Source organism: Anthonomus grandis, chromosome 18 (assembly GCF_022605725.1).
Source record: "Anthonomus grandis grandis chromosome 18, icAntGran1.3, whole genome shotgun sequence".
Lineage (NCBI taxonomy): Eukaryota > Metazoa > Arthropoda > Insecta > Coleoptera > Curculionidae > Anthonomus > Anthonomus grandis.
In genome coordinates this window covers 9,825,906-9,850,890 of record NC_065563.1, presented here as the reverse complement: position 1 = coordinate 9,850,890, position 24,985 = coordinate 9,825,906, and the positions used below count along the sequence as shown (strand labels likewise).

General features: G+C 35.7%; 2 protein-coding genes and 1 long non-coding RNA gene across 13 annotated transcripts in view; 1 reads left to right on the top strand and 2 right to left on the bottom strand.

Annotated features, from left to right (window-relative positions):
• LOC126747011 (probable G-protein coupled receptor CG31760) overlaps window positions 1-24,985 on the bottom strand; it is a 165,254-nt gene that overhangs the window by 48,096 nt on the left and 92,173 nt on the right. The window lies entirely within an intron of this gene.
• Window positions 1-24,985, top strand: part of LOC126747020 (fumarylacetoacetate hydrolase domain-containing protein 2-like) — a 29,749-nt gene that overhangs the window by 2,739 nt on the left and 2,025 nt on the right. For 2 of the 6 annotated variants that reach the window (XM_050455499.1, XM_050455501.1), the window contains exons 2-3: window positions 2,827-2,992; window positions 18,761-18,980. In XM_050455499.1, coding sequence (XP_050311456.1) covers window positions 2,835-2,992; window positions 18,761-18,980 — 378 coding nt within the window. In that variant the 5' untranslated portion in view covers window positions 2,827-2,834. Of the gene's footprint in view, window positions 1-2,817; window positions 2,993-18,760; window positions 18,981-24,985 lie in introns of all 6 variants that reach the window. The other 4 variants (XM_050455498.1, XM_050455500.1, XM_050455502.1 and 1 more) reach the window with 2 other exon arrangements.
• LOC126747032 (uncharacterized) lies at window positions 20,508-24,155 on the bottom strand. Its single transcript, XR_007664074.1, has 2 exons — window positions 23,740-24,155; window positions 20,508-20,902 (listed from the first exon to the last, which is right to left on the bottom strand). It is a non-coding gene; the product is annotated as an uncharacterized LOC126747032 (long non-coding RNA).

Sequence of the window (24,985 nt, the reverse complement as noted above, 5' to 3'; positions counted from 1 at the left end):
CATATTTATATTGGCTGGTGACTTTAATATTAACTTCACTGATATAAGCTCGCTATCATATCATACATCCCTTTTAAGTATATTGGAATCTTATGACTTAAAGATGCATGTTCTTTCAGCCACACGTATAACATCCTCGTCTGCAACTACTATTGATTATTGGTGTACAAATTTTAATGATGTGTCATGTAGAGTACTCTCATCTGGTATTTCTGACCATGAAGCCATTCTCGCTAGGATTCCATGCAACACTGTATTTCCTTCATCTCATTATATAGGAAGAATTTTCAGCAGAGAAAATTTCAATGCTTTTTCTTCTACTACAGCTTTGGTTAATTGGAATGCAGTTGAAATGGCTCCTGGCCCGTTTACTTTGTTATTTCATGTGCTATGTGACAAGACCAATCAGTGTTTTCCTAAAAAGAGGCTTAAAATTGAAAAATAGAAAACCATGGGTCACAGCAGGCCTCAGAACTTCAGCTCAGCTTCTCTTCAGAAGTTGTGCAAGTATACAACTAATGCAAACATTATTCTTTATCATCAGAAATATCGCAGTCTATACAGAAAGACGATAAAAGCAGCAAAGGTTAAATATTATATTGACCGCTTAAATGTGTCCTCAAATAGGCAGAGAGAATGTTGGTCAACTATAAATGACTTCAGGCATTCTCACAAGACAGTTTTAGAACCAGAAGTAAGACCAAATAGTTTAAGTGATTAGTACTGTAATATTCCTTATTTATTGCTCAAGGATGTGAATACTAATATTGATCCTTTGCATTATATTCAATGAGTGTCAGTTCAAAATTATTTTTTCTTTTATCCTGTTAGCCTTACTGACGTTAAGGATGCCATTAAGAGCTTAAAAAACCATAAATCAGCTGGAGCTGATGGAATATCATCAAAATTACTACTCCTTTTGCCTGACTCAGCATTGAATGCCTTAGCTTCTTCTGCCATAAACAATTCCTTTCATAATGGCATCTTTCCAGCATGTTTGAAAGAGGCAGTGGTTATCCCTCTTTATAAGGGTGGAGATTTGAGTGAGCCTTGTAATTTCCGTCCAATTTCTATATTATCTACCCTCTCCAAGATAGTTGAAAAACGTCGTTTTTACAACATAACTGCATTTTATTTGCAAATCAGTTTGGATTTCAAACAGGAAAAGGGACCTATGACGCTGTTTTCGGCTTTTTGGAGAGTGTCTATGTATCCTTAAATTCTGGAGAGTCCGCGGCGGCAGTGTTTTGCGATTTATCCAAGGCATTTGATTGTGTAGATCATGGAATACTACTGTCTAAGCTCAATAATTATGGCTTTAGAGGTGTGGCATTGCAATAGCTAGAATTCTATCTGTCTAATCGTACCCAAAGAGTTACAGTATCTGGATGTTTATCCGATTCCAGATCCCCTAAAACTGGAGTACCTCAGGGTTCAGTGTTAGGACCACTATTATTTTTGCTCTATGTAAATGATTTGGGTTCATTAAAACTGCAAGGCAAAGTGGTTCAGTTTGCTGATGATACCACCATTTTATGGAATCATAAAGATTCTGATAATGTTAGAGCCGAGGTTTTTAGGGATCTTAAGATTTTATCGGAGTGAAATCGAAAAAAATGTTTTTTTTTTAATCTTTCCACTCTAAATATAGAATCTGTTTGGTTATAATTAATTTTGGTAATGTGTGTAAATTTCATGGTAAAATGTTTTAGATATTATGTTTGTTTGAAATTTGAAATTTTTTAGTTTTTAGGATGCTTGTACACAAGATTTTGCTTTGTCTTACGTATTATAGCACATTTTCTTTCTAAAACTCTCCAAATCATCCGAAATTTTAACTTTTTTTACAAGTTTTTATTAAATCGTAATTCTGCAAGCTAGAGTTTGTCTATTTTAAACAAAACAAAATAATTAATTTTTCTATACTTACGTTTATTTCTACTTAAAACCATGGTCCAAGAAACACAAGTCCAAACGTAAACAAACCGCATAAAATTATAACCTCAAATTGTCAAAATCACGTGCGGAAAAAAATATAAACATAAATAAAAATATAAACAGCATTGCCCAGTTGGCATCGCTAATGATACGTCTGGTTCCGAGCGAAATATTGATGCGCGCTTTGTTTGAGAAAATAAAATCTCAACGTATCATCTATGATTCTACCTGGGGTCTTAAGACGATAAATCAAAATGGCACTTATTTGACACTTAATAATGACCCCTTTCAATGTTATCCTATTCCTCCTATACCGTCGAATTTCGACAAACAAGTCTGTTAATTGTAATTTATTTTAGGAAGTTTCAAATTTATTTAATTTAAAAAAAAAACATATAATTAAAACATAACCTCAAAACGTCAAAAGATATAAATTAAAATGGCGCCCATTTGTTTCTTAATAATGACCTTCTTAAAGTTGTCTTATTCTTTCTCTACCGTCGAATTTCAATAAGAAGTCTATTAATTGTGATTTACTTTAAGAAGTTTCTGGTTTATTTAATTTAAAAAATCTAAGTAACATAACCTCGAAGCGAAGTTATAAATCAAAATGGCGCTTATTTGACACTTGATAATGGCTCTTTTCAAGGTTGTCCTATTCCTCCTATACCGTCGAATTTCGATAAACAAGTCTGTTGATTGTAATTTATTTTAATAAGTTTAAAACTAATTTAAAAAAAAAACATGTAAGTAAAACATAACCTTAAATAATACGTTTGTAACATAACCTCAAAACGTCAAAAGTTCTAAGTCAAGATGGCGCCGATTTGATACCTAACAATGACCTTCTCAAGGTTATATTCTAATTAATTTGCATAGTAATTTTAGTTGAGAATATGAAGCTGGTCCAGTTTATGCTGAACATAGGAAAAATTAGGTTAGGAGTTCTGGACGGGGATGACGTAATCGATTTAAACTCCCACGCCAACTGGGTACCGATAGATTTGGTGCGGTTTTTGCACGAACACGACTCCGCCTACGAGAAACTGAAAGAGTAAGTGGTCTATGAATGAGTGCAACGGAGATAAACTATCAACAAGGGGTTGGGGTAAAACTTTCTCTAAAGGGTCACCAGACAAACCTAAAAAAAATAAAAATTACTAAAAAAATATTCCACCAAAAGGACAGTAAATCCAATCTGCCCACCGCAGACATTGTTTACTGGAAGGGAAAGCTTTAATTAAGAGTTAGCATCGAAAATTAATTAAAAAAAATAATAAAAAAGGCCGTGGGGGGGCATAAAGTAAATTGTTCCTTTTATTCGAACATAAAAGGGACAAAGGGAAACAATAATAATTGTAAATTAAACGTTTTTATTACCTATCTACGTTGTTTTTATTAAATGTATTTATTATCTGTCGAGAGAGAGAGAGATTTGATTTGATCAGAGCAATAAATTAACATGAATCATTGCAGTTTATTGTTCTATGAGTAAGTGCGTTTTATTTTCAAGTATTTATTTAATTAAAAAAAAGCTAATCAATTAATGGTCTAAAGAGGAAAATAACGAAGGTTTATTTAAGTTGTACAGAGGCATAAATCAAAAGTCAGAGATAATAAAGTTTTTATGAAATATTTACGACTTTTCCGGGTTTCCCTTTTGGTTTAATTCATTTCCTGCAATACTCCTAATTAGTTTTCTTACTCTTTGAAAAATATATTTAATAGAAAAGGCAAACCGTTGCTTTTGCCAATTATTCCAATTCTATTAAGGTTATTAAAAAATGTGTAGAGAGCAAATTTGAAGAAGGGTGTTTCTTGTAAACCTAATAGTCTTCGTATTTAATAATTTTCTAATTAAAATCTTATCTCTTATAAACGGATTTTATGAGTTGGCATTTTAGTGAGATTATTGTATTTTATGAGATAATTGGTTGGCATTTAAGAACAGTTCTACCAACCTAAAACTACTTGAGAGTTTTTCGTTGCACTTATAACAACATTTGAGGTCCCAGGTTTCAAATTTATTAAATTAACGTCAAAAGGTTACACGTGTTTCGCCCATACATACAGGCATCATCAGATCCACTTGTGTATTCACTAATAAAAAGAACGAAAGAAAGAAGCAGAGAACAACACTACATGATACAAGTCAAGTTTTAAGTGCCTTGAATAATCATTTATGAACTTGAATTAAGGGTTATTATTATTTTAAGAGATTAGTAGTGTAGCGGAACGACCTCTACCTTTGCTATAGTTTGTTCTATTAGAATATCGGGCGTCTTAAATATTTTCTTTATTTGTGGAAATGTATGACATTCTTTAAACCCTACATTTCTGCTCGGAGTATTCTTATGATTATTACTTCGTTTGTCACCATTTAATAGAGAAGTGTGGCACCTTTGACTCCGTGATTCCGTTAAAAGGTTTTAATCCGGGTCAGTGCTTTTATTATTAAAACGTGTTAAAACTAAGCCCATAAATGAGGTCAATAAACTGAGATTTCCCGACATTAGTGGTTTCTTTGACCTACGAACCCCCGGGACTAAAAATCCCATTACAACTTGGCGCCCAACGTGGGGCAAAGAATCCACGTCTATGGGTAATCCACGACCTCCAGTAGTTCATTCACCGAGGAACTCAAGATCTCGAAGACCATCAAACATGGATGGCTCTAGGAACTTTTTAATCGAAGAGAGGAATACGACAGGACCATTACCGACAGTCGCTTCGGGGGCGAGTCCAGAAGACAACGCATCTACAGGAGCAGGCCAAATAAACACCTCCACGAGAGCGAGTGCGGAAACGGGCGCAATCCGTAGAAATAATGGACAAACAGCCGCAGCAAGAGGGTTGCCGCCATACCCGGAACCCCCAGGAACACCGATTATAGCGTCTGCTACAGGTAACCCCTCTCCAAACTATTATCAGGGATTTAACAGCCAACCATTTTTATCTACGATGGGTCCAGTTACTAATCAATGTAATTTTATTCACCAACCACCGTTACAAAACATCCATAACATATTAAATTCAGATATTTTTAGTAGTGTAGGAAATTTCGATAATAACGGTAGCATTCATCCTATTGATTTTGTAAACCAAATTGAATTTGTATGTAGAGTGTATCAGGTACTATTTAACCAAATTAGTTTTTTACTAGTTAAGAAATTTATAGGAAAGATAAAGTCTTGGGCTGAGTCTTTTCTTACAACATTTATTGATTTTTATAGTTTTAAGAGAGCTTTTGTTAATTTTTTTTGGAATGAGACAAGACAGTTGGACGTGACCTTTCAAATAAAAGCTGCGCGTTATGAGGGTGGTTCATATTCCGAGCATTTTACTAAGTATATAGCAATGGCAAAACACTTATAAGCGGCTTTTTCCGAAATTTCACTGATTTGCATTATAACCAGGCATTTTCCACCTTATATTTCGTCCCTTTTAGTGGGCATAAATAATTTTTCTGATGCATTAGCAAGGCTACAACAGGTCGATTGTTTTAGCTCAAATTATAATAATAGTAATAATACTTATGGTTCAGCTGGTGGAAACTGTCGCTACTCATATCAATCAAATACGCCTCAAAGGAGTGAAAAGTCGGATAGACCACCATTTCTAAATGGTAATTTTAATAAACATGGGCCAAAACAAAATGTGCGGACCGCGACCATAGGTCTCCACCAAGATATTTTGGAAGAGACGCAGGAAAACTAGAAAGATCTCTGTCTTTCCGCCCGGAGGCAGAGCAGATAAAATTAAAAGGGACCATGAATTGTAATTATAATAATAATAATCCCGAAAACATCTTGTCAGACTTGCATTGTCTTATTTATTTAATGTAACACGACGTTTCGGTTGGTAAGTATCTCCAACCGTTATCAAGTGTAAACTGAAACGTCGTGTTACATTAAATAAATAAGACAATGCAAGTCCGACAAGATATTTTCACTGTACCATTGTCTACCACCTTCAAAAACCAATAATAATCCCATTAATGAATTGTTGTATGAATGTGATTTTGAACACTCAGTTTTAGACACACGTTCTCCAGTGATTTCTCTTAAAATTTTCCATTTTAATTTTCCAGCGCTTATTGATACGGGATCAGAATATTCGTGTTTATCTGGAGAAGTTTACGAACAACTCGGAAATCTGCAAAATCAAATACCATCTTTTTCAGTTACGGGCTCTGAAAATGTAATTGCAGATACTTTGTCTCGATACCCTCATTCCAGGTTATCGACTCCATCGAGCAAGCGATTTAGACTGATGTCCTCCCTCTGTTGTTCTAGGGAATTTAGGAGTCAACTGAGAAATTTGAGTAAACTTCAATTGAGTGATCCTGTTTTCGATGAGATTATTGGATCCTTGCAAAAGGGTAATTTAATTAAGCAATACGTAATGCATGGGGATCTGTTGTTCATCCGTAAAGCTTTCGATGATCCGTACGTTTTGTGCATACCATCAGTTTTACAGGAGGCTTTTATCCAGCATTATCATGAAACTTTGGGGCATTTTGGTGTGTATAAGACTTGGACATTGCTACGGCGGGATGTATGGTGGAAAAATATGTATAAAGGAATTAAAAGCGTTGTGAAGAAATGTGACATCTGTCAAAGAACAAAAGTTTCTATTCTGGCAAGGCCTCCTTTACAACCAATCGCGTTAAAGAGTTAATTTCTCTTGATCTTCATGGGCCGCTACCCAGGTCTCGAGGAGCTGTAACTTATGTTTACGTAATCGTCGACGTTTTTTCTAAGTTTATTACATTGTATCCTCTTAGAAAGGCCACTACTAGAGCTATCTCAAATCGCTTGCTGCTCGAATATTTTCCTAAGCATGGGGTAGGTCAACAAATTTTGACTGATCATGGTACTCAATTTACCGCCAAATCTTGGAAGGATACTCTTCTACCCTTAGGGGCAACTGCGGTGTTCTGTTCCGTTCAAAATGAAACAATAAGTCCTTCTGAAACATGCAAATTTTTGGGCCTTACGATTGATAAGCAATTAAAATTTGAAAATCATATCTCCTCTTTATTAGGGAAGTTATCATCCAACTGTTATGCTATTAGAGTAATAACACATTCTCTGGGACTTGATGTGGCCAAAATTGCCTACCATGCTCTTATAGAGTCTTATCTGAGATACGGTATTGTGTTTTGGGGTGTGTGCTCTCAGTATTTGTTCAGCTCTCTATTTATTTTGCAAAAAAGAGCCATACGCTATATGTGTGCAGCTCCCTTTCGTAGCCCCTGTAGGCCATTATTTTTAAAACACTCTGTCCTGACATTGCCATGCCTTTTTATTTTAGAGACTGTTTGTCTTATCCACAAAAATATCGCCATCAACTTGGCCCCCCCTTCTCGGGTTACAATCTCCGAACAACCTTCTCTTTACCTCTGCCTATCCCAAAAAGTGAGCAGATTAAGTCCTCTTTTGTATACGGGGGCAGAAGGCTTTTTAACCACCTACCCCTTTATATAAGGCTAATAAATTGTGAAAAACGTTTTAAGAAAAATATAAAGAAACTCTTGCTTGCTAAAGCATTTTATTCTGTAGACGAGTTTTTAAATACAATCTTTTGACAGTGAAGAATTTTGCGCAGCGTAATGTGAATTCTTACTACCCTTTCTTTGGGTGTGTTCTATATTCTATGTATGTAAGAATTGTTAAAATTTTTATATTTTTGTAAAAGATTATGTTGTCAAGTATCTTTAAGATTTTATATAATGCTTTGTTAACAACAGATGATGTTATGTAACAATAAAGCTATTTTTGACTTTGACTTTGACTTTGACTTTGACTTATTATTAAAAGGTGTTAAAACTAAGCCCGTAAATGAGGTTAATAAACTGAGATTTCCCGACATTAGTGGTTTCTTTGACTTACGAACCCCCGGGCCTAAAAATTCCATTACAGTAGGTCACTTATTCCAGAAGCTTGAATTATTTAAAACTTGAATATGTCGAATATTCGGCACGTAATCCTGACTCTTAAGGTAATCGAAAAATTATTCTAGGCTGTGAGTAATTACTCAGAAGCTCTTGAATTTGTTTCAGTTTCTTTAGACAGTCAGTTCAGATTTTCCATGCACTTGATTGTTTAAAAATTGACTTTCAAGTAACTTAAAATCTTGGAAGAAGCGTCTTATTATCCTAAAACTGAAAATAGTTATCGAGTTACCCAAAAAAGTTTCTAACAGGTCACTTACTCTAGGAACTTACGTACGTGAGTTAACGATCACTTATGAATATCTTCGGCACTTAATTCAGATTCCTAAAGTAGTGAAAATTGAATTCCAGGCTCTGAGTGACTGCTCAGAAACTTTTGAGGATAACTAATTCAATTAATTTGTTGCAGGTTCTTCACTCATTTCAAAGGTTAATGTTACTTCTTTGCACTTGATTGCTTAAAAATTGGCTTTTAAGTAAGTTAAGAGCTTGGAATAGCTAAAAATAGCTAGAAGCAGCTTCCGAATTTCTTAAAATTGGAAGCATTTATGAATCAGGACTACGTGTAATTTTGTCTTGAACTTTCTTTCAGGTGGTTGAAATCGATCTATTTTATAGGCAGAGGAAACTTTATACTTTCCATATAGGTATGTAGAAGATGGTAAAAAACGGTTTTATGCAACAAAAAAGATCAATTTTGACTGCCATCTTTGTTTTGATCATTAGAAGCAATTTAAATGCAAAATAGCCTATGGAAGACTGACGTATTCAACTGAAATCCGCGTGCCTGAATTTCATATTGTTGGAATCTTAAAAACTTTATACTTGCTTGTAAAAAGTGACCCCAAAAGTGCCTGGAAGAAATAAAAAATTACTTAATCACCGAATCTGCATATGTGAACGCACCTTAATTTCAGCCCAAAAGTCACTTGTCAAACGTACATTTGGTAAAATCTGAGAGATCGACAGGACGCGTAAGCAAAAGGCAATTTGACAAAGCTGCATTTTTATGCGCGCGTCGTTACAATGAGATGAAATAATGCCCAAAAACAACCTTTTATCGCATTATTATAGTCGTATGGTCGTTGCATGAAAATCCAGCTTAATGCAGCTAAACGTCACTTGTCACTCTGTACCAGGCGGCCACATGTGTTGATATTTAACCTTTTTTAAATAATTTAAAAAAGGCTTTACACATAGAAATAGTTTTTACTTTCCGTGTAAGTGGGTAAGATATAAGTAGTAAAAAACTGGTTTTATGCCTTAAGAAACTATTTGAAAATAGCCTATTTTGACGTTTATTGGTCGACTTATGGCATAAGACCGCCATCTTTGTTTCGCTTCTTATACCAATTGAAATGCAAAATCTCCTATGGAAGTTTGACTTAGGCCTTATGCATAATCATATAGTGACTTAAATGAGCCTAAATTGGCTTTAACCCGTATCTGCTACTGATGGGTCCTGAGGACCCATCCTATATTTAAATAGGGTATATTTTTTAAGTTTGTCAACATTGGATACTCGCTGTCTCGGTACTCCTCCGCAATACCATACGCGCATAGATTCATACTTCAGTATTCGTTCGTGTCGGCGAAGTTCAAAGGCAGTGTTTACTGGGTCCTGAGGTAGTAAATACGCGACAACTTAATAACTGCTTATTGGTTTGAAAGTATCTATTTTGTTGTTATTTTTTGCAAGGTATTTATCTATTTCACAAGAATAGGTACTAGTGGTCATAAGGTATAAGTTAATAGATATAAAATGTGTTTTTTTACTATCTTTCAGTAAATGCAACGCAATGGTGTCCAGTTCTAGGGCATTGTCAGAACATGCGTTAAGAAATATTTTAGAGTCTGAAGACTTTTGGGAAAGTATGGAAGACTCAAACCAAATGGGCTCGAGCAAGAAAAGTGTATCCGTTGGTGTTCCAAGCAGAGAAGCTGTGTTAGAGGAACTAGAAAGATTGGTTGAAGAGAGTGACGAGAATGAAGAGGACAGTTGAGCGACCACAATTCCGAAACAGAGCAGGAAAACTTCGATTCGGAAGAAGAAGAGTTGCCTATCAGGAACAGTTGGTATAAATAAGACAATACCAAATGGTCAAAAACAGCAGGTATTAGAGGTAGGACCCCTGCTCATAATTTGGTTACTATCTTGCTTGGCCTTATTGGCCCTGCTTGTACTAATCCTCCACGTGAGCCTGTAGATGCTTGGAGTCTACTAATTTCTCATGAGATGATACAGAAGTTAGTCGATTTTACTAATTTGAAGATAACCTCCACCAGAGAAAACTATAAAAAGTCTAAAAGGTTTGCTTAGTCACAAACTAAATGTTGGCCTTCGTTTACTGAAAATACCAACATACATATGTGAAATCAAGGCGTTTTTTGGGTTGTTGTATCTTCTAGTCCATCTTTAAATCTAATCATGAAGACGTTCGTTCTATGTGAGCAAAAGATGGGACAGGAAGACCTATTTTTCGTGCTACTATGAGTCTGGCCAGATTTTCGTTTTTATTGAGCTGTCTCAGATTTGACAATATAGAAACCCGAAAAGAAAGAGTAAAAACTGATAAGTTGGCCGCTGTGTCGGAATTAGTTGATGAGTTTGTAGCTAGATCAAAGTCATGTTATTCACCGGGAATTTACCTAACTATAGACGAAATGCTTATACCGTTTCGAGGAAGGTGTAGATTTCGGATATATATTCCGAACAAACCTGCCAAATATGGAATAAAAGTGCAGGTTTTGGCTGACGCTAAAACGCATTATCTCGTAGATGCAGATATTTATGCCGGTTCCGAAATAAAAGCAGATGGTGCAAAAAAACTTACATTATCAAATTCAACAAGAGTGGTTCTTAGGCTTGTGGAGTGTGTTAAAGGCACCAACAGGAACATCACCGGGGACAACTGGTACTGTTCAGTGGAACTCGTCGAAGAACTCAAGAAAAACAGTTTGACGTACGTGGGAACCTTACGAAAAAATAAAAAAACTGTACCACCTGAATTTTTACCGAACCGAAAACGTGCAATTCATTCATCAACGTTCGGATTTCCTTCTTCAACCACTATAGTGAGCTATGTGCCAAAAAAAGTAAAAGCGTTATATTACTTTCTAGCATGCATCATGACAATTCTGTCAACGAAACAACCAAAAAGCCGGAGATAATTCATTTTTATAATGAAACAAAATCTGGAGTTGACGCATTAGATGCGAAATGTGCGTTGTATTCAGTATCCAGAAGAACTAACCGTTGGCCAATGGCAATTTTTTTTGCTATTTTGAACATTGCATCAAAAGGTAAAGAAATAAAACGATACTCATTTATTAAAACCCTTGGGAAGCAACTAATAGATGAACATTTGCGACTCAGAATGGCCAACAAGAAGGTGCACTCAAAGGTACGAATCCTCGTTGCTGAACTTTTGGGGGTTGCGAGTCCAGTTTCTGAGCAGCCTCAAGTACCTCCTGAAAAAAGTAAAAGAAAAAGGTGTCCCATATGCCCCACCAACTATGTAAGTTGCCCATTTGCAATCAATGCTGCAAGAAATTGTGCCCTAAGTGTTCTGAAAAATAATTGTAGGTTTTTTCGGTTTATGTACTGTAATATACCCAAGTAATTTTAAATTTTGGAATAAAAGTTTTTTTTTATTGATTTTATGGCAATTTTATTATTATGGGTCCTAAGGACCCATCAGTAGTACATATGTAATAAAAATGTGTCGGTAGTAGTTCAGGGTTAAGTGTCTGAAACAATCGTTTATGGATTTATCCTAAGGATATTTGTATTTAAAGAGATTAATAAGTCACTTGTTCCGGGAGCTTGAGATACTTAAAAGGCACTATTAATTATATATAAAAAACACAATTACAGGCACGTTAGTTAATCTTTGAATGTCTTCGGTATTTAACGCAGATTCTTAAAGTAACCAAAAACTTACTGCAGGTTCTTAACTCATTTCAGATTTTATATCTGATGATGCCTAGTATGGGCGAAACACGTGCAATCCTTCGACTTTAATTTAATAAATTTGAGACCTGTGACTTAGAGTTTATTTCATTACTATTTAATGTAAGCCGGTCAATTTGAGAAAAGATGGACTATATCTTGGCATTACATATACATTTGCGTCTTGAAAACAGACTACTATATTTTGACTAATTAAGTAAAATGTAATACCGTAAATGCGCCCAACCTGGAACGGGGATGTGACTTGGAACAATTTCTTCCTCCCCAAATACGACCTTGAGCATACTCGACGTGATGCGACGGGTAATTTTCTCCGATTAACAGTGTAAGTTGATAGTTCAAGCGAGGTGCTACTTGGCGCGTTACGCAGGTAAATGTCGTTTTAAATTTTTGGGACGCTTTAAAAAATATGATTTTTTTGTCAAATAAAAACACGTGAAAAACTCTTGTTGTAAAAGAAATATTATTTATGATAATTACGTTCTATATGTCGTTATGTATATGTAAATGTGTTTTCTAAGTAACCTAAAATGTGCTTAAACATAAAGTAGACAGGGGCGTGGTGAAATTTTTTTTCAGATAAATTCCTAGGGGTACGTGACTTGCAACATATGTTTTTTGTGTTCCAAGTTATGTACACTTTACACTGCCGTAACAAAAATGTTTTTTCCAGATTTATTTACTGGGATATTACGCAAACACATGGCTCGAAAATCCAAAAGAGTTCTAGGCTCTCGCACTTGTCACAATTACACTGATGATACGCTGCGAAGGGTATTGGAGGCAATGGAACAAGGCCAAATACTAAGATCAGCCTCAAAGCAATTTGGTATTTCATTAGGGACCTTATCACGTAAAAGAAGAGGTCTATCCACTCGCAAATACGGAGGCCAGAAGGTTCTGTCAGATGCAGAGGAGAATCAATTGGTTCATGGGATAAAAATGGCAGGTAGTTGGGAGTTTCCTTTCACCGTTTACGATATAAAAATTCTTGCTCAAAATTACTTGGACAAAAAAGGAGTTAAAGAAAAAAGATTTAAAAATAACATGCCTGGTCGCAAATTGGATGGAAAGATTTCTATTTAAACATCGAAAGGAGTTAACAGAAAGAAATGCAGAAAATGTCAAAAGATCTCGTTCTGAAGTATCTGTAAAGATAATCAATGATTATTTTTCGGAATTATTAAAATCTTTGGAAGGGATGGAACCAAGTCATATCTTTAATTATGATGAGACTAACTTTACAGACGACCCCGGAAAAAAACGAGTCATAGTTAAACGGGGTTCAAGACATCCGGAGCGCTGCATTGATAGTAGTAAAGCTTCTGTCTCTGTTATGATGGCCGATGTTTCGTTTTTTCACCCTCTAAAAGTCTCTTGGAGAAAGCAACTAAATTCTTGGAAAATTAAAAACTGGGAATGTGTCCCCAAGGACCAGTTTTCATCTCTACTAAGGTTAACACTAGAGGGTTTGACAGATTCTTCTCAGAATCTTATCAATGGTTTTAGAGCTTGTGGGACTTGTCCATGTGATCCCAATCCTGTACTTAAGCGTTTACCTACATGGGTTAAGAAAATTCCTACACAAGAACAATCCGACAAATTGAACTCTCGTATTATTGGAAAATATGCGATAACCGAACAAAGCTAAAGACAGCACTCATAAGAAAAAACGCCTTGGCGTAGCTCCCGGCAAAAGTATTACTGCTATTGATATTGAAAATCAAGAAAATATAGCACCTAACTCAGTAGACAGCGTGATTCATACAACTTCGCAGAATTTCAAGGAGGATGCGATTCAACCAAGCACCAGCAGCTTGAAACGAAAGAATAAGAAGAGACATGAAACCAGTAGTAGCTCAGGTTCAAATATCTCAGATTTTTCGGTTCATGACTCATCTAAAGACTACGAAACCTTAGAAGATATTGTCAGGCAGGAGAATTCTTCGACACCTAATGAGTCTCACCTTGCCCCTGGTGATTTCGTTTTGGTAGAGTTCAAAACAGAAATAAGAAAGGCCGTTAAATGTTCTCACTATGTGGGAAAAATTGAAGAAAAGTTTAGCTCTTATGATAAGTTTCATTGTAAATTCATTTATTTATTTTTTCATTGTAATTACATTTGTTTTTCCAGACACAGATGATTTTTCCATAGTGGATATTGGTATGATAAAGTTGAAACTCAATTCCCCTGTTGTAGTAAGAGGTCACCACAGTTTTATTATCCCAAATAAGGAGATTTACGACCTGAAATAAATAGGTATATTTTTAGAAGTTTAGATTTCAGAATACCTGTGATGTGATTTTTTTGTTTTTTCTCAGAATGTTTCCTGAGTTGATCTCGTTATTTTTAAGTTAATATTTTTATTTTAAGAAATCTAAGTTTTGTATTTGCAGAATATAAAGAAATAAATATTTTCTTAGCAATCTGTCTTTTTAAAATTAAGGCTTATTTTAGTAAAAAAAATTATTTCATTTTTTTTATGTACCATTACATTAAATGATGCCCTGCTGGATATTTAGAGAAATATTAATGGTGTTCCATCCAGGGAGTACTAGGTACATGACTTAGTTGTGTTTCTTTTAAGAGCTTCTACATAAAAAGCTCAATAAAATAAGAGAATTTAAGCTTTAAAATAAGAGGGTTTTGAACATTATTGAGTACGTATTAGAATAAACCAGAAGTTTTACATGGCAGTGGGTAATAATGTATGTTCAAAACCCAGTCAGCAAATTATTTAATAGCTATGACATTTGTCAGGTAATTGATGAACCGATTCGTCTAACTGTTACAACAGCCACTTTACTAGACCCAATTTTTATTAACGATAAAAATATTGTAACTCAGACTGTAACATTAAACTTAAATGGGATAAGTGATATCCTATTGACATTTGGCTATAATATAAACTGAAAAATTTTTGACTATAAGGAATTTTAAGCATCTCAATGAACCTGGATTTTTATTTGACCTTAAGTCTAAGGTATGGTGGGATGAGTTGTAACTCATAATATGATAAGCATGCTCCGGTAAGGTCCATTAGAGTGACTGAGCCTTATGCACCATGATTGACTTATGCAATAAGAGGTTTAATGAAGGAAAGGGACAAGGCTAGGCTCAAATCTAAATTAAACAAATCTACAGAAAATTTTGGACATTATAAAATGCTTCGAAATCTTACTTAAAGCCTCTATACATAAGGAAAAGTTGGCGTTTTTGCCGCCTCAGAGTTGTTTTTTAAATCGGAAAACGTGCGTAAGCGGACTGATGATTTTTATTACTGTTTGTGACCTTTCCGTCAAACTTTTACGTGGTCGTGCGTGTTTTGAACACGTTTAAACCGGACGGACCCAGTTAACCGGTTATTTTTCGCCTATTTTTTTCTTAAATTATTGTTATGGATCAGTTTAAGAAAAATAGGAAGGCGTCGCGGTCGATGTTCACAAGAAATAGTAATGAATTGGAGCAGTTACTCAACAGTGAAGGCAATATTACAGAGATTAAGGCCCTGTTTGAGTTATTGACTGCGAAATCTGATTCCTTAAACGTCGTGGACGAAGAAATATATGCCCTTTTACTTGAGGACGACACGTTTCAAGAAAAGGATTTAATAAAAGAGCTGGAGTCCCAGGAGGAATACAGAAAAAGGTATGTGTTGTTAGAAATTCGAGTTAATGAGTACCTCGCCAAGAAGTTGAGTGTGGGTGAGGGTACAGAGGAGCGAAATTCTTCAGCGTCAGCCAGCAGGATTGAGGGTAAGCGAACTTTTAAGTTACCTGTTATTCAATTTAAAACTTTTGATGGTAATATTAGAGAGTGGCTGCCTTTTTGGGCCCAATTTAGCAAAGTGCATGACGACCCCAGTATAGACCTCAATGATAAAGTGGAATATTTGTTGCAAGCTACGGTACCAAATAGTAAGGCTAGGAAGTGTGTGGAAAGTTTTCCTACTACTGGCAAAAATTATCACGCTATTATTGAATGTCTTAAGGCGCGTTTTGGTAAGGAAGATTTGCAAATAAAAATTTATAGTTAGGAAACTTTTGAAGCTAATCATAAATAACGCTATTTCCACTGGTAAAACTGACCTTTCTCTCTTATATGACGGTATTTCTACTCAGCTACGTGCTCTTGAGACATTGGGGGTGGCTTCAGAGGGGTGTGCATCGAAGTTATGTTTCCACTTATTGAATCCTGTTTACCTGAGGAACTTCTCAGAGTGTGGCAGAGGTCCCCATTGGCAGTAGCAAATTCCACAGAAAGGGTTTCAGTGTCTGGTAGCTTAAGGGAATTGGACCAAGGAGGGGAGGACTCTACAACGAATGTCGCTTCTACGTCTGAGATTCCGCTCAACAATTTAATGTTGTTTTTAAAGGGTGAAGTTGAAGGGGAACAGCAGATCAGTTTGGCCACAGAGGGTTTTGGTCTTTGTAGTATTAGTTCAAGGGATTCAGGGGTAGTAGGTAGGCAAGGTAGATTAACCATGGATCATACAGTTCCTACTGCAGCTGGCTTAATTAATCACGAGTCAAGAACTAATGCTATGTTACAATGTCTATTTTGTGACAAAACTCATGACAGTGCCAATTGTTTTAAGGCCCAAAGTTATTCCCTTGAAAAAAGAAAGGAAATTTTAACTCTAAAAAGGGCTTGCTTTCGTTGCTTAAAAATAGGACATCAGGGCCGACGGTGTAAGGCTCGACTGAAATGTGTGTTATGTGGTAAGAGTCATATTGCCTTGATGTGTCCAGAGTCACGTGGAAGCAATCAAATTAAAGAAGGAGGAGTTTCAAATTCAGTTTCGTCTAATAGTGAGTCATCTGCGGTATTATTGTCCTGCACCAATGGAACGTCCAGTCACGTATTTCTACAGACTTTAAGGGTGAAGGTTAGTGGTGTCAACGGTTCTCGATGGGTACGTGCGCTGATCGACACTGGTTCCCAGAATACCTACATCTGTAAATCGACGGCTCAATTATTGCACTACACTTCGAAGCGTCAACTCGGTTTGGGGGTGCTATGTCTGAGATGAAACATGACTGTTACGATGTAAAATTGAGTTATGGGAAATATAGTTGTGTCATAGAGGCTGTGTCCCAACCTATGATTTGTGCTCACGTTTCTCCAGTATTCTATGGACCATGGATAGAGGAGTTGAAAGGGCTGGAAATTAGTTTGTGTGACTTAGGAGACCCAGGGCCTATTGAAATTTTGATTGGAGCAGATGTGGCTTGGAAACGTTACACAGGCCAAAGGAAGCTTCTGTCCTGTGGATTGGTGGCAGTGGAGACACTATTAGGATGAACCCCTATGGGTAGAATTCCTCTAATTAAGACTGGTAGTAACAATTGTTTGACAGCCGTTTCCTTGTTTTTTAATGATGCTTCCCTTACGCAGCCGTGGCAGCTGGATGCACTAGGCATTAAGGATCCTTCTGAGACCAAGTCGAAAGATCAATTGAATGAAGCTGCAAAAGAGTTTTTTCTAAAGACAGTGAGAGTGGACTCGGAGAACCGATATGAAATTAGGTTGCCTTGGATAGAAGGCCATCCACCGCTGTCCTCCAATTTAGGTATATCTAATAAAAGGCTGGATAGTATGAAACTTTTTAGTTCTTATGAAGCCATTTTTCAGGAGTGGGAACAAGAGGGCATAATTGAGAAAGTTCCTCTGGAAGAAAGAGGCAATAGTTGTGTGCATTATTTACCTCACCGCCCTGTACTTAAGGAAGGAAGTACTACTAAGATCCGGCCAGTGTTTGACGCCTCTGCAAAACAAAAGGAAAGTCCCTCGTTGAATTGCTGTCTAGAAAAAGGTCCGAATTTGATAGAGTTAATTCCAGATATTTTAATAAGGTTTCGTCAGAGTAGAATTGGGGTCATCGCAGACATTCGCAAGGCGTTTCTTCATGTCCATCCTACGGATAGAGATTTTCTTAGATTTTTGTGGACTGATTTAGAGGGTAACGAGGTGGTGTATCGACACAGGCGAGTTGTTTTTGGAGTCAATAGCAGCCCATTCTTATTGGCAGCGACTTTGGACTACCATCTGTCGAGAGTTTTAGAGAATTGCAACAAGGGAGACTCTTCGTATGACAAAAACCTTCTCTCTGTTCTTTCTAAAAGCTTCTATGTCGATAATAAATAGATATATAAGGTTCCTACTTTACTTTCTCTATGGTCTGGTCGGTTTTTACGTCAAAAAGACAACTGACAACAGAATTAAGAAGAGTACAACCAACCTAAAATTACTTGAGATTTTTTCGCTGCACTTATAACGACATTTGCAACAGTTCCGAAGTATTTTTCTCGTAAACCTAATAACTTTCGAAAAATCTTTTTTGTCAAACATCTCAGTTTCTTATGATCCTATCCATAGATCCATAGAAAGTAGTCATTTAGCATAGATCCTGCTCTATAAAAATGCTGTAACTATTTTTCTAATAAACGCGAATTAATTTAATATTTAAACAGTGGGTCTGACAACCAAGTTTCTGTTAAACATCCCAGTTTCTATTAATTTTCATATTTAATCAGTTGGCAGCCGAGACAGTCCTGATACCGATTAATTAATTCTCTGTCACTTTTCTAATTAACATTTCTCACCCGTTTTAAATAAAAGATTTTACGTCACGATACGGTCATCACACTCAGACACGCGATTCCGATAAATTTAATAAGAAAATTGACATTTAAAGGGGGGTGCTGAAGTAACGGTGATGATGAAAGACATTAATTTATTTACATTACGTTATTATTATTATCTAAGTCGTTTTCTTTTTTATAATCCATTATAGCTGATAAGGGTAATGAATGATTGCACGGAATATTTAATGAATTTTAATGTGAATGTATTAATTGATGTTTCTGCTTAATGGATTGCAATTTTTTAGGGTTGCCCTAGATCCCCAAAACAAACGTTACCCTTTGAACAAAGTACACTTACTACCCCCAATTAAACGTCCCGATAAAATCTTGGGAATTGGATTAAACTACTCGGATTACTGCGAGGAAAATAAACTGGCGTTCCCGCGGGAACCGATCGTTTTTTGCAAATTCGCTTCGACGATAATCGGACCTTTTGATCGGATAAAACACCCCCTGTGCAGCAAGGTAAGAATTTATTTAGTTTTCATTGTTTTGTACAGGTTTTTGGGCGAATATCTCACTTCCTGTTGGTCCTATGAAAAAATCCTTAAGGAACAAAGCAGTTTTCTCGAAACCAAACCAGTTCACGTCGCGGCAGCAATTATTTGACAAAATGATAGTTTTTTGGCTAATTAATTAAAAGCTCATTCTTGAAGGTGCTTTGTACTTATAAGCGTATTTACGCTGATATTATTATTCGATCGTGGTAACAGTTTTTTTGGTTCCAGTCATTTTGCCTGCTGCTGTGATTGATTTAGCAAAACTAACGGGTCATCTGTCCGCATTGCCAATTGTAGTTATTGATCACATGTTTTGTATATTTTACACTAAATTCCTTTGGCCAGGTGTAAATATATGGTCAACGACAGTTTCAAAGTATAGACTTTTCATGTGTTTGTCTAATGCTGGTTTGTGCATTGAGTCAACGAAGTAGCTAAGTAAGGACTTTCATTCATTTATTTTCGTTGTGATTTAGAGTTTCTTGTCATGGAACTGTGTAGCAGTTGCTATAAAGTAATTAAATCGGGAGCAATTTCCGTTGAATGCAGCTTGTGTCGTTCCTGGTTTCACAAAGGCTGCTCTAATCTTTCCAAAACTGAATTTAACAAAATCTATGCGACTTTTAAAAAGAAGAAGAGTCATGAGTGGAAGTGTAGTTCTTGTAGTACGGTTACCAACAGACGGTTCTTAAGTATTGGTGTTCATAATGATAATGAAAGCTCTAGTTCTATAAAGACTGTTCAGGAAAATGTAGAAAAGGGCGATGTTATATCATTACCTGAGATTTTGTCGAAGAAAAATGCTTCCATTGGTGATCTGATGAACGGCATTATTGAATTGCATAAGCTTATTGTTTCTCAGCAATCAACAATTAATAAACTCGTGGAGGAATTACAGAAACTTCAAACATTTAAGAACGACCCTGTTCAACCAACAAATGATAAGATTAAGGATAGTAACTCCATTATAATTTCTAAGATAAATGATAGAAATGAGCGCAAAAATAATAATAAAATGTTCAGGAATGTAATTCAGATGATATGAATAATAGAATTAGTCATGATAAGGAGTTCGTACTTGATGTTCTGTGCAATAAGTTGGGAATAGATCATATTGAGCCCTTTTGTACAAAAATGTTTGAGAGAGAAAAAGAAATTAGGTGAAGATGTGATAGTTATTTACCAATTGGGTTCCATCAATCTCTAAGAGAATTGTACGAGGTCCAAAAAACGATTAAGTGGTTCCTTGGTAATGTATTATTTTAACGCTGGGGGTATGAGGTCTAAGCTGAAGCATTTGAAGCAAACAATATCCGCATGCAGTTATGATGTAATTTCGTTGGCTGAAACATGGTTGTTACTGGATATTTGGTCATCTGTATTGGTGTTTACGGCATATGAAGTATTTAGATGTGATAGAAGTGCCCTAACAAGTGCTAAGAAAGATGTGTGAGAAAGGAGTTAAAAATTAACCGCGATTAATTAAACACTCTTGTTCATCGTTAGAGCAAGTTTTTATTTCTGTACAACTTAATCTTAAGAATATTGTTTTTGCTGTAGTTTACCTGCCGCCAAAATCTGATATGGGTCAATACAGTGCTTTCTGTGATACAGTACTGGAGATCTTTGAGGCCCATCCGAATTGCTTATTTACCTGGCTGCACTTTCGGATGGGTGTTCGAATATCGCACCAGCTTCACTGCTTGGACATGTATTTAATTACTTAGATGGTAAAGTAATGTTTCAGCTACCAAATCCGGAACGCACATTTCTTGATCTTTGTTTTTCTAATATTAATGGGTCTTTTGGATTGCCGAATGATTTTTTATTGCCGCTCGACACACTCCGTATGAATGTGTCTTTTCAGTGCCATATATGTCGAGGTCTCTAAAATATACAGTAAAGTTTTTTGACTTCAAAAATGCTGATTTTGTATTGTTAAATAAGTCCTTTATAAACAACACTTCTGATATAAATATTTTAGATGACCTTTTGTATGAAGGAATCAGCTATTTTGTGCCTATTAAGTCCTATAATACTGGTAGCTTTCCTATATGGTTTTCAAGAGAGTTAAGAAGCTTAGTTTTACATAAGAGGATAGCTCATAAGAAGTTTAAGGGGTCTCAATTGCAAAGGGATTACTTGGTTTTTTCTGGGCTTCGGCAGGCATACAGTGTGTTGAGCGGTCAGTGTTACCGCGATTATATTTTTCGTACCGAGAATAATCTATTGTTAAATCCTAGGTTATTTTGGAAACATGTAAGCAATGTTAAAAAGTCAAATATTATTCCTAAACATATAAACATACTAGTGATGAGGGTGGTGATACTGTTAATTTATTTGCCAAATATTTGTCAAACGTATATTCTGATAAAGCATTTCAAATACCTGAATATTAAATGACAGGGCTTGTGGATCAATTCGTTGTCAAATTCGTAGAGTTATCTTTAGTAGAGGTTTTTGACGAGATTCTTGGCTTACAGCGCAAGACTTCTACTTACTACTTTGTCGAAGCCTATTTGCACTTCATTCAATCTGTCTTCAAAGTCGGGAATATTTCCTTTTTTTTGGAAAAATTCGTATATTACGCCGATATTTAAGTCTGGTAATACTAGTGATGTTAGTAATTATCGGGGAGTTTGTATACAGTCAACCTTGCCTAAACTTTTGGGTGCACTTGTAACCATGGCAATGTAAAAACCTTATTATTAACAATCAACATGGTTTTCAAAAAGGCCGTTCCACTGTTACTAACTTAATATGTTATGAAGATTATCTGTCTAATGCTTTTGGTAAAGCCGGGTTAACACGATCCAAGTATACTTGATTACAGTCTACTTGGATTGTCCGCGAGCAGCACTTTACTTTGATCGTGTCACCAATTCATCCAAGTGCGCTTGGATCAGTAGGTTACATCCGAGTTGAGTAGGACAGTACCCAGTGTTTGTTTGTGAAATAAAATGGCGTCGGTGTCTGAAAAAAGAAAACTGGAAATAAGCAAAAGAAGAAAATGGTCCGAAAGGGAGAATGTTAGATTCATGGAGTTATACGAAGATGAGGAAAGTTAATGGAATGTGCGTTTAGCGGAATATAAAAACAAAGATGCTAGGAATTCGGCTCTTAAACGAATAAGAATAAATATGAATATTCCTGGTCTTAGTGAAAACATGCATCAAGTACAACAGGCGCATCAACTGAAGACATTTATGCACCTAATATTGCGTGGTTTGAAATCGCAGATAGATTTCTACGTGATGTAATGAAGATCAGAAATAAATACCCTAATCTGGTACGTTGTTTAATTAATAATTGTTTATACTGTAACTAATCTTCAATAATTTTAAAAAGCATTTTTTATTTACTGAAATATTTATTTAACAAAAAGTCGAATATTAAGAAAAGTAGTTGCGTAAAGTCTAGTTAACTTATCACATCGTTTTGCCAGCACCTGAAAAAATTGTGGTATATTTCTGTCTCCTACGTTCTGCCATTTGAGAATAATTGTTGCTGCCTTGTTGATGTGTTAAATTAAACAGGTTCGTGCATATGTCCGTTTTCCATGACCCAGGCCTTATGTGTTTATCAAGATGTTCGGTATCAAAAGTACCAGCAGGTGCATAGGACAATCGTGAAGTTTTAATCAGCCAGTTATGGAGCGCGCAGGTTTCTTTCACAATTTTTTCTACTTTTTCGGGACACAAGTAAATAGGGCTACGATAGATCCGAAATATCATTGCTATTATTCCAAATGCATTCTCAACTACTCGTCTAGCCCGAGAGAGCCGGTAATTGAAAATCTTTTCTCCGGCTTTTAAAGGCATTTTTCGAGAATATGGCTTCATAAGATTGACTATACTGCTGAGGCCCACGCTGACACCTTTATTGCTGAATCACCTAGTACAAATGAAGCATTTAGTGAGACAGATGATTCCATAAATAAAGCGACACTTCATACTGAAGGTTCAAAACCGGAATGTACCAGTTTTAAGACACCAAAATCAATTTCGAAAAGAATCAATAAATTTAAAGGGGCGACTCCTGAACATATTGAAAAAACGATAAATACTTTAAAATCATTAAAAGAGGATGTGCAAAAAACCCAGATGGTCGATGAGTTTTCACATTTTGCCAATAACATAGCATCTCAATTACGAGAAATTCCAATTGCTGATGCAATGGAGTGTCAATTAGAAATAATGAAAATAGTCCAAGAAAAGCGTCTCATGGTAATGCGTCGAAACAACTTCATGCAATGCATTTTACAATCCTGCACATAATCAGGAATTATTACTCTCTAATAGGAATAACATTCACCATTCAAATAGATCTGATACATCAGAACTATCTCCCAGGTCATCAACTTCTGCACAACAAGATGAATCGCTCAGCAACAGCCAAGACAGTTTGTCAGAAGAATACATCACTGGCAGTATATTAAGTGAAGCTATCCGCAGTATCGGTGGTTTTGATGAATATGGAAAATACGTTAAATTTCTTGTCTTGTTCTTTTTAGGTTTAGGAATATTTCGTTTATTTTTTTTATGCTAAATTACAATAAAAAAGTAACATTTTGCAAGTACATTTGGTATGTACGTTTGGAATCTATAGCACAACTTTCATCATTATTTTTTTTCAGCATGACATACTTATAATTAGAATATATAGCACTTTCTATATTTTTAACATAAACCAAAAATGCAAAGACGAAAAAACATACAACTTACCTGAATATACATCTCCAATGATTCATAAATTGCTTCAAGTACTGCAGGTAAAAACTTGGATATTGAAGATTTTGGAACTCTATACAAACATTCTAGCGTACGAAAACAACATCCACTTGCCAAGTAACGAAGGGTAATTTGTAGTTTTAATCTTGCAGGTAATGCAGCTCTCATATTTGTATCAACTTTTTGAATTTTTGGTTTTACACTTTCCAATAGTTGCTCAAACTGTTCTGCAGTTATTCTCAGATGGTTTTTGAATGTGGCTTTATCCTCACCCGCCACTTCTGTAAGGAAACTGGAGGAAGCTCCAAGCGCCTGACGTTTACGAGTCCAAATCTTTCGTTTTTTCTTCTTTATCTCTTTTTTCTGCATTTCAACCACAACGGAACAGCAATACAGTTCCGCCATCTTTGTATGTTTAATTTGACATGCAAGTCATTTTGTCGTGGAAACCAACTTGGTCCAAGCACACTTGGTCCAAATTGGTATCCAAGTGTACTTAGATCGTGTCAACCCGGCTTAAGGGTTCACAAGTTGATGCTGTTTATACGGATTCTTCGAAGGCGTTTGACAGAGTTAATCATGCGCTTCTACTGGCAAAGCTCCAAGCTTCGGGTTTTGGATCAAATGTTATTTGTTGGCTAAGGGACTATCTACTGGGTAGATCGCAATGTATACGGCTTAATAACTTCTTATCTAGCAGCTTTTCTGTGCCTCACATGTGGGTCCGTTGCTTTTTACAATCTTTGTAAATGATATAGGATTATTTGTAAAGAATTGTGAATTTTTATTATTCGCTGATGATTTAAAATTGTTTTTTGTCTATTGATTCTAATGTTCAATGTCAATTGTTACAGGATGACTTGCATAATCTCTATAAATGGTGCAACCTTAATGGTTTAGAATTAAATGTTCCGAAGTGTTATTCAATAACTTTTGGAAGAATTCGCAATCTTACATTGTTTGATTATAGTATAGGTTCCACTATTTTAAAAAGGGTAGCGGAGTAATTTTCGATTCTAAGTTGACATTTGTGTCTCATGTTGAAAAGTTAGTTCAGAAAGCGTATAGAAATCTAGGATTTATAACTAGATGCAGTCAAGACTTCTCATGCTCTGTCTATAAAGTTCTGTACTGTTCGTTAGTCCGTTCTAGTTTGGAGTATGCTAGTTCCGTATGGTCTTTATTTTATAAATCGCATTAAATTGAAAATTCGAACAGGTTTCTTTAAATTAATTTGTAA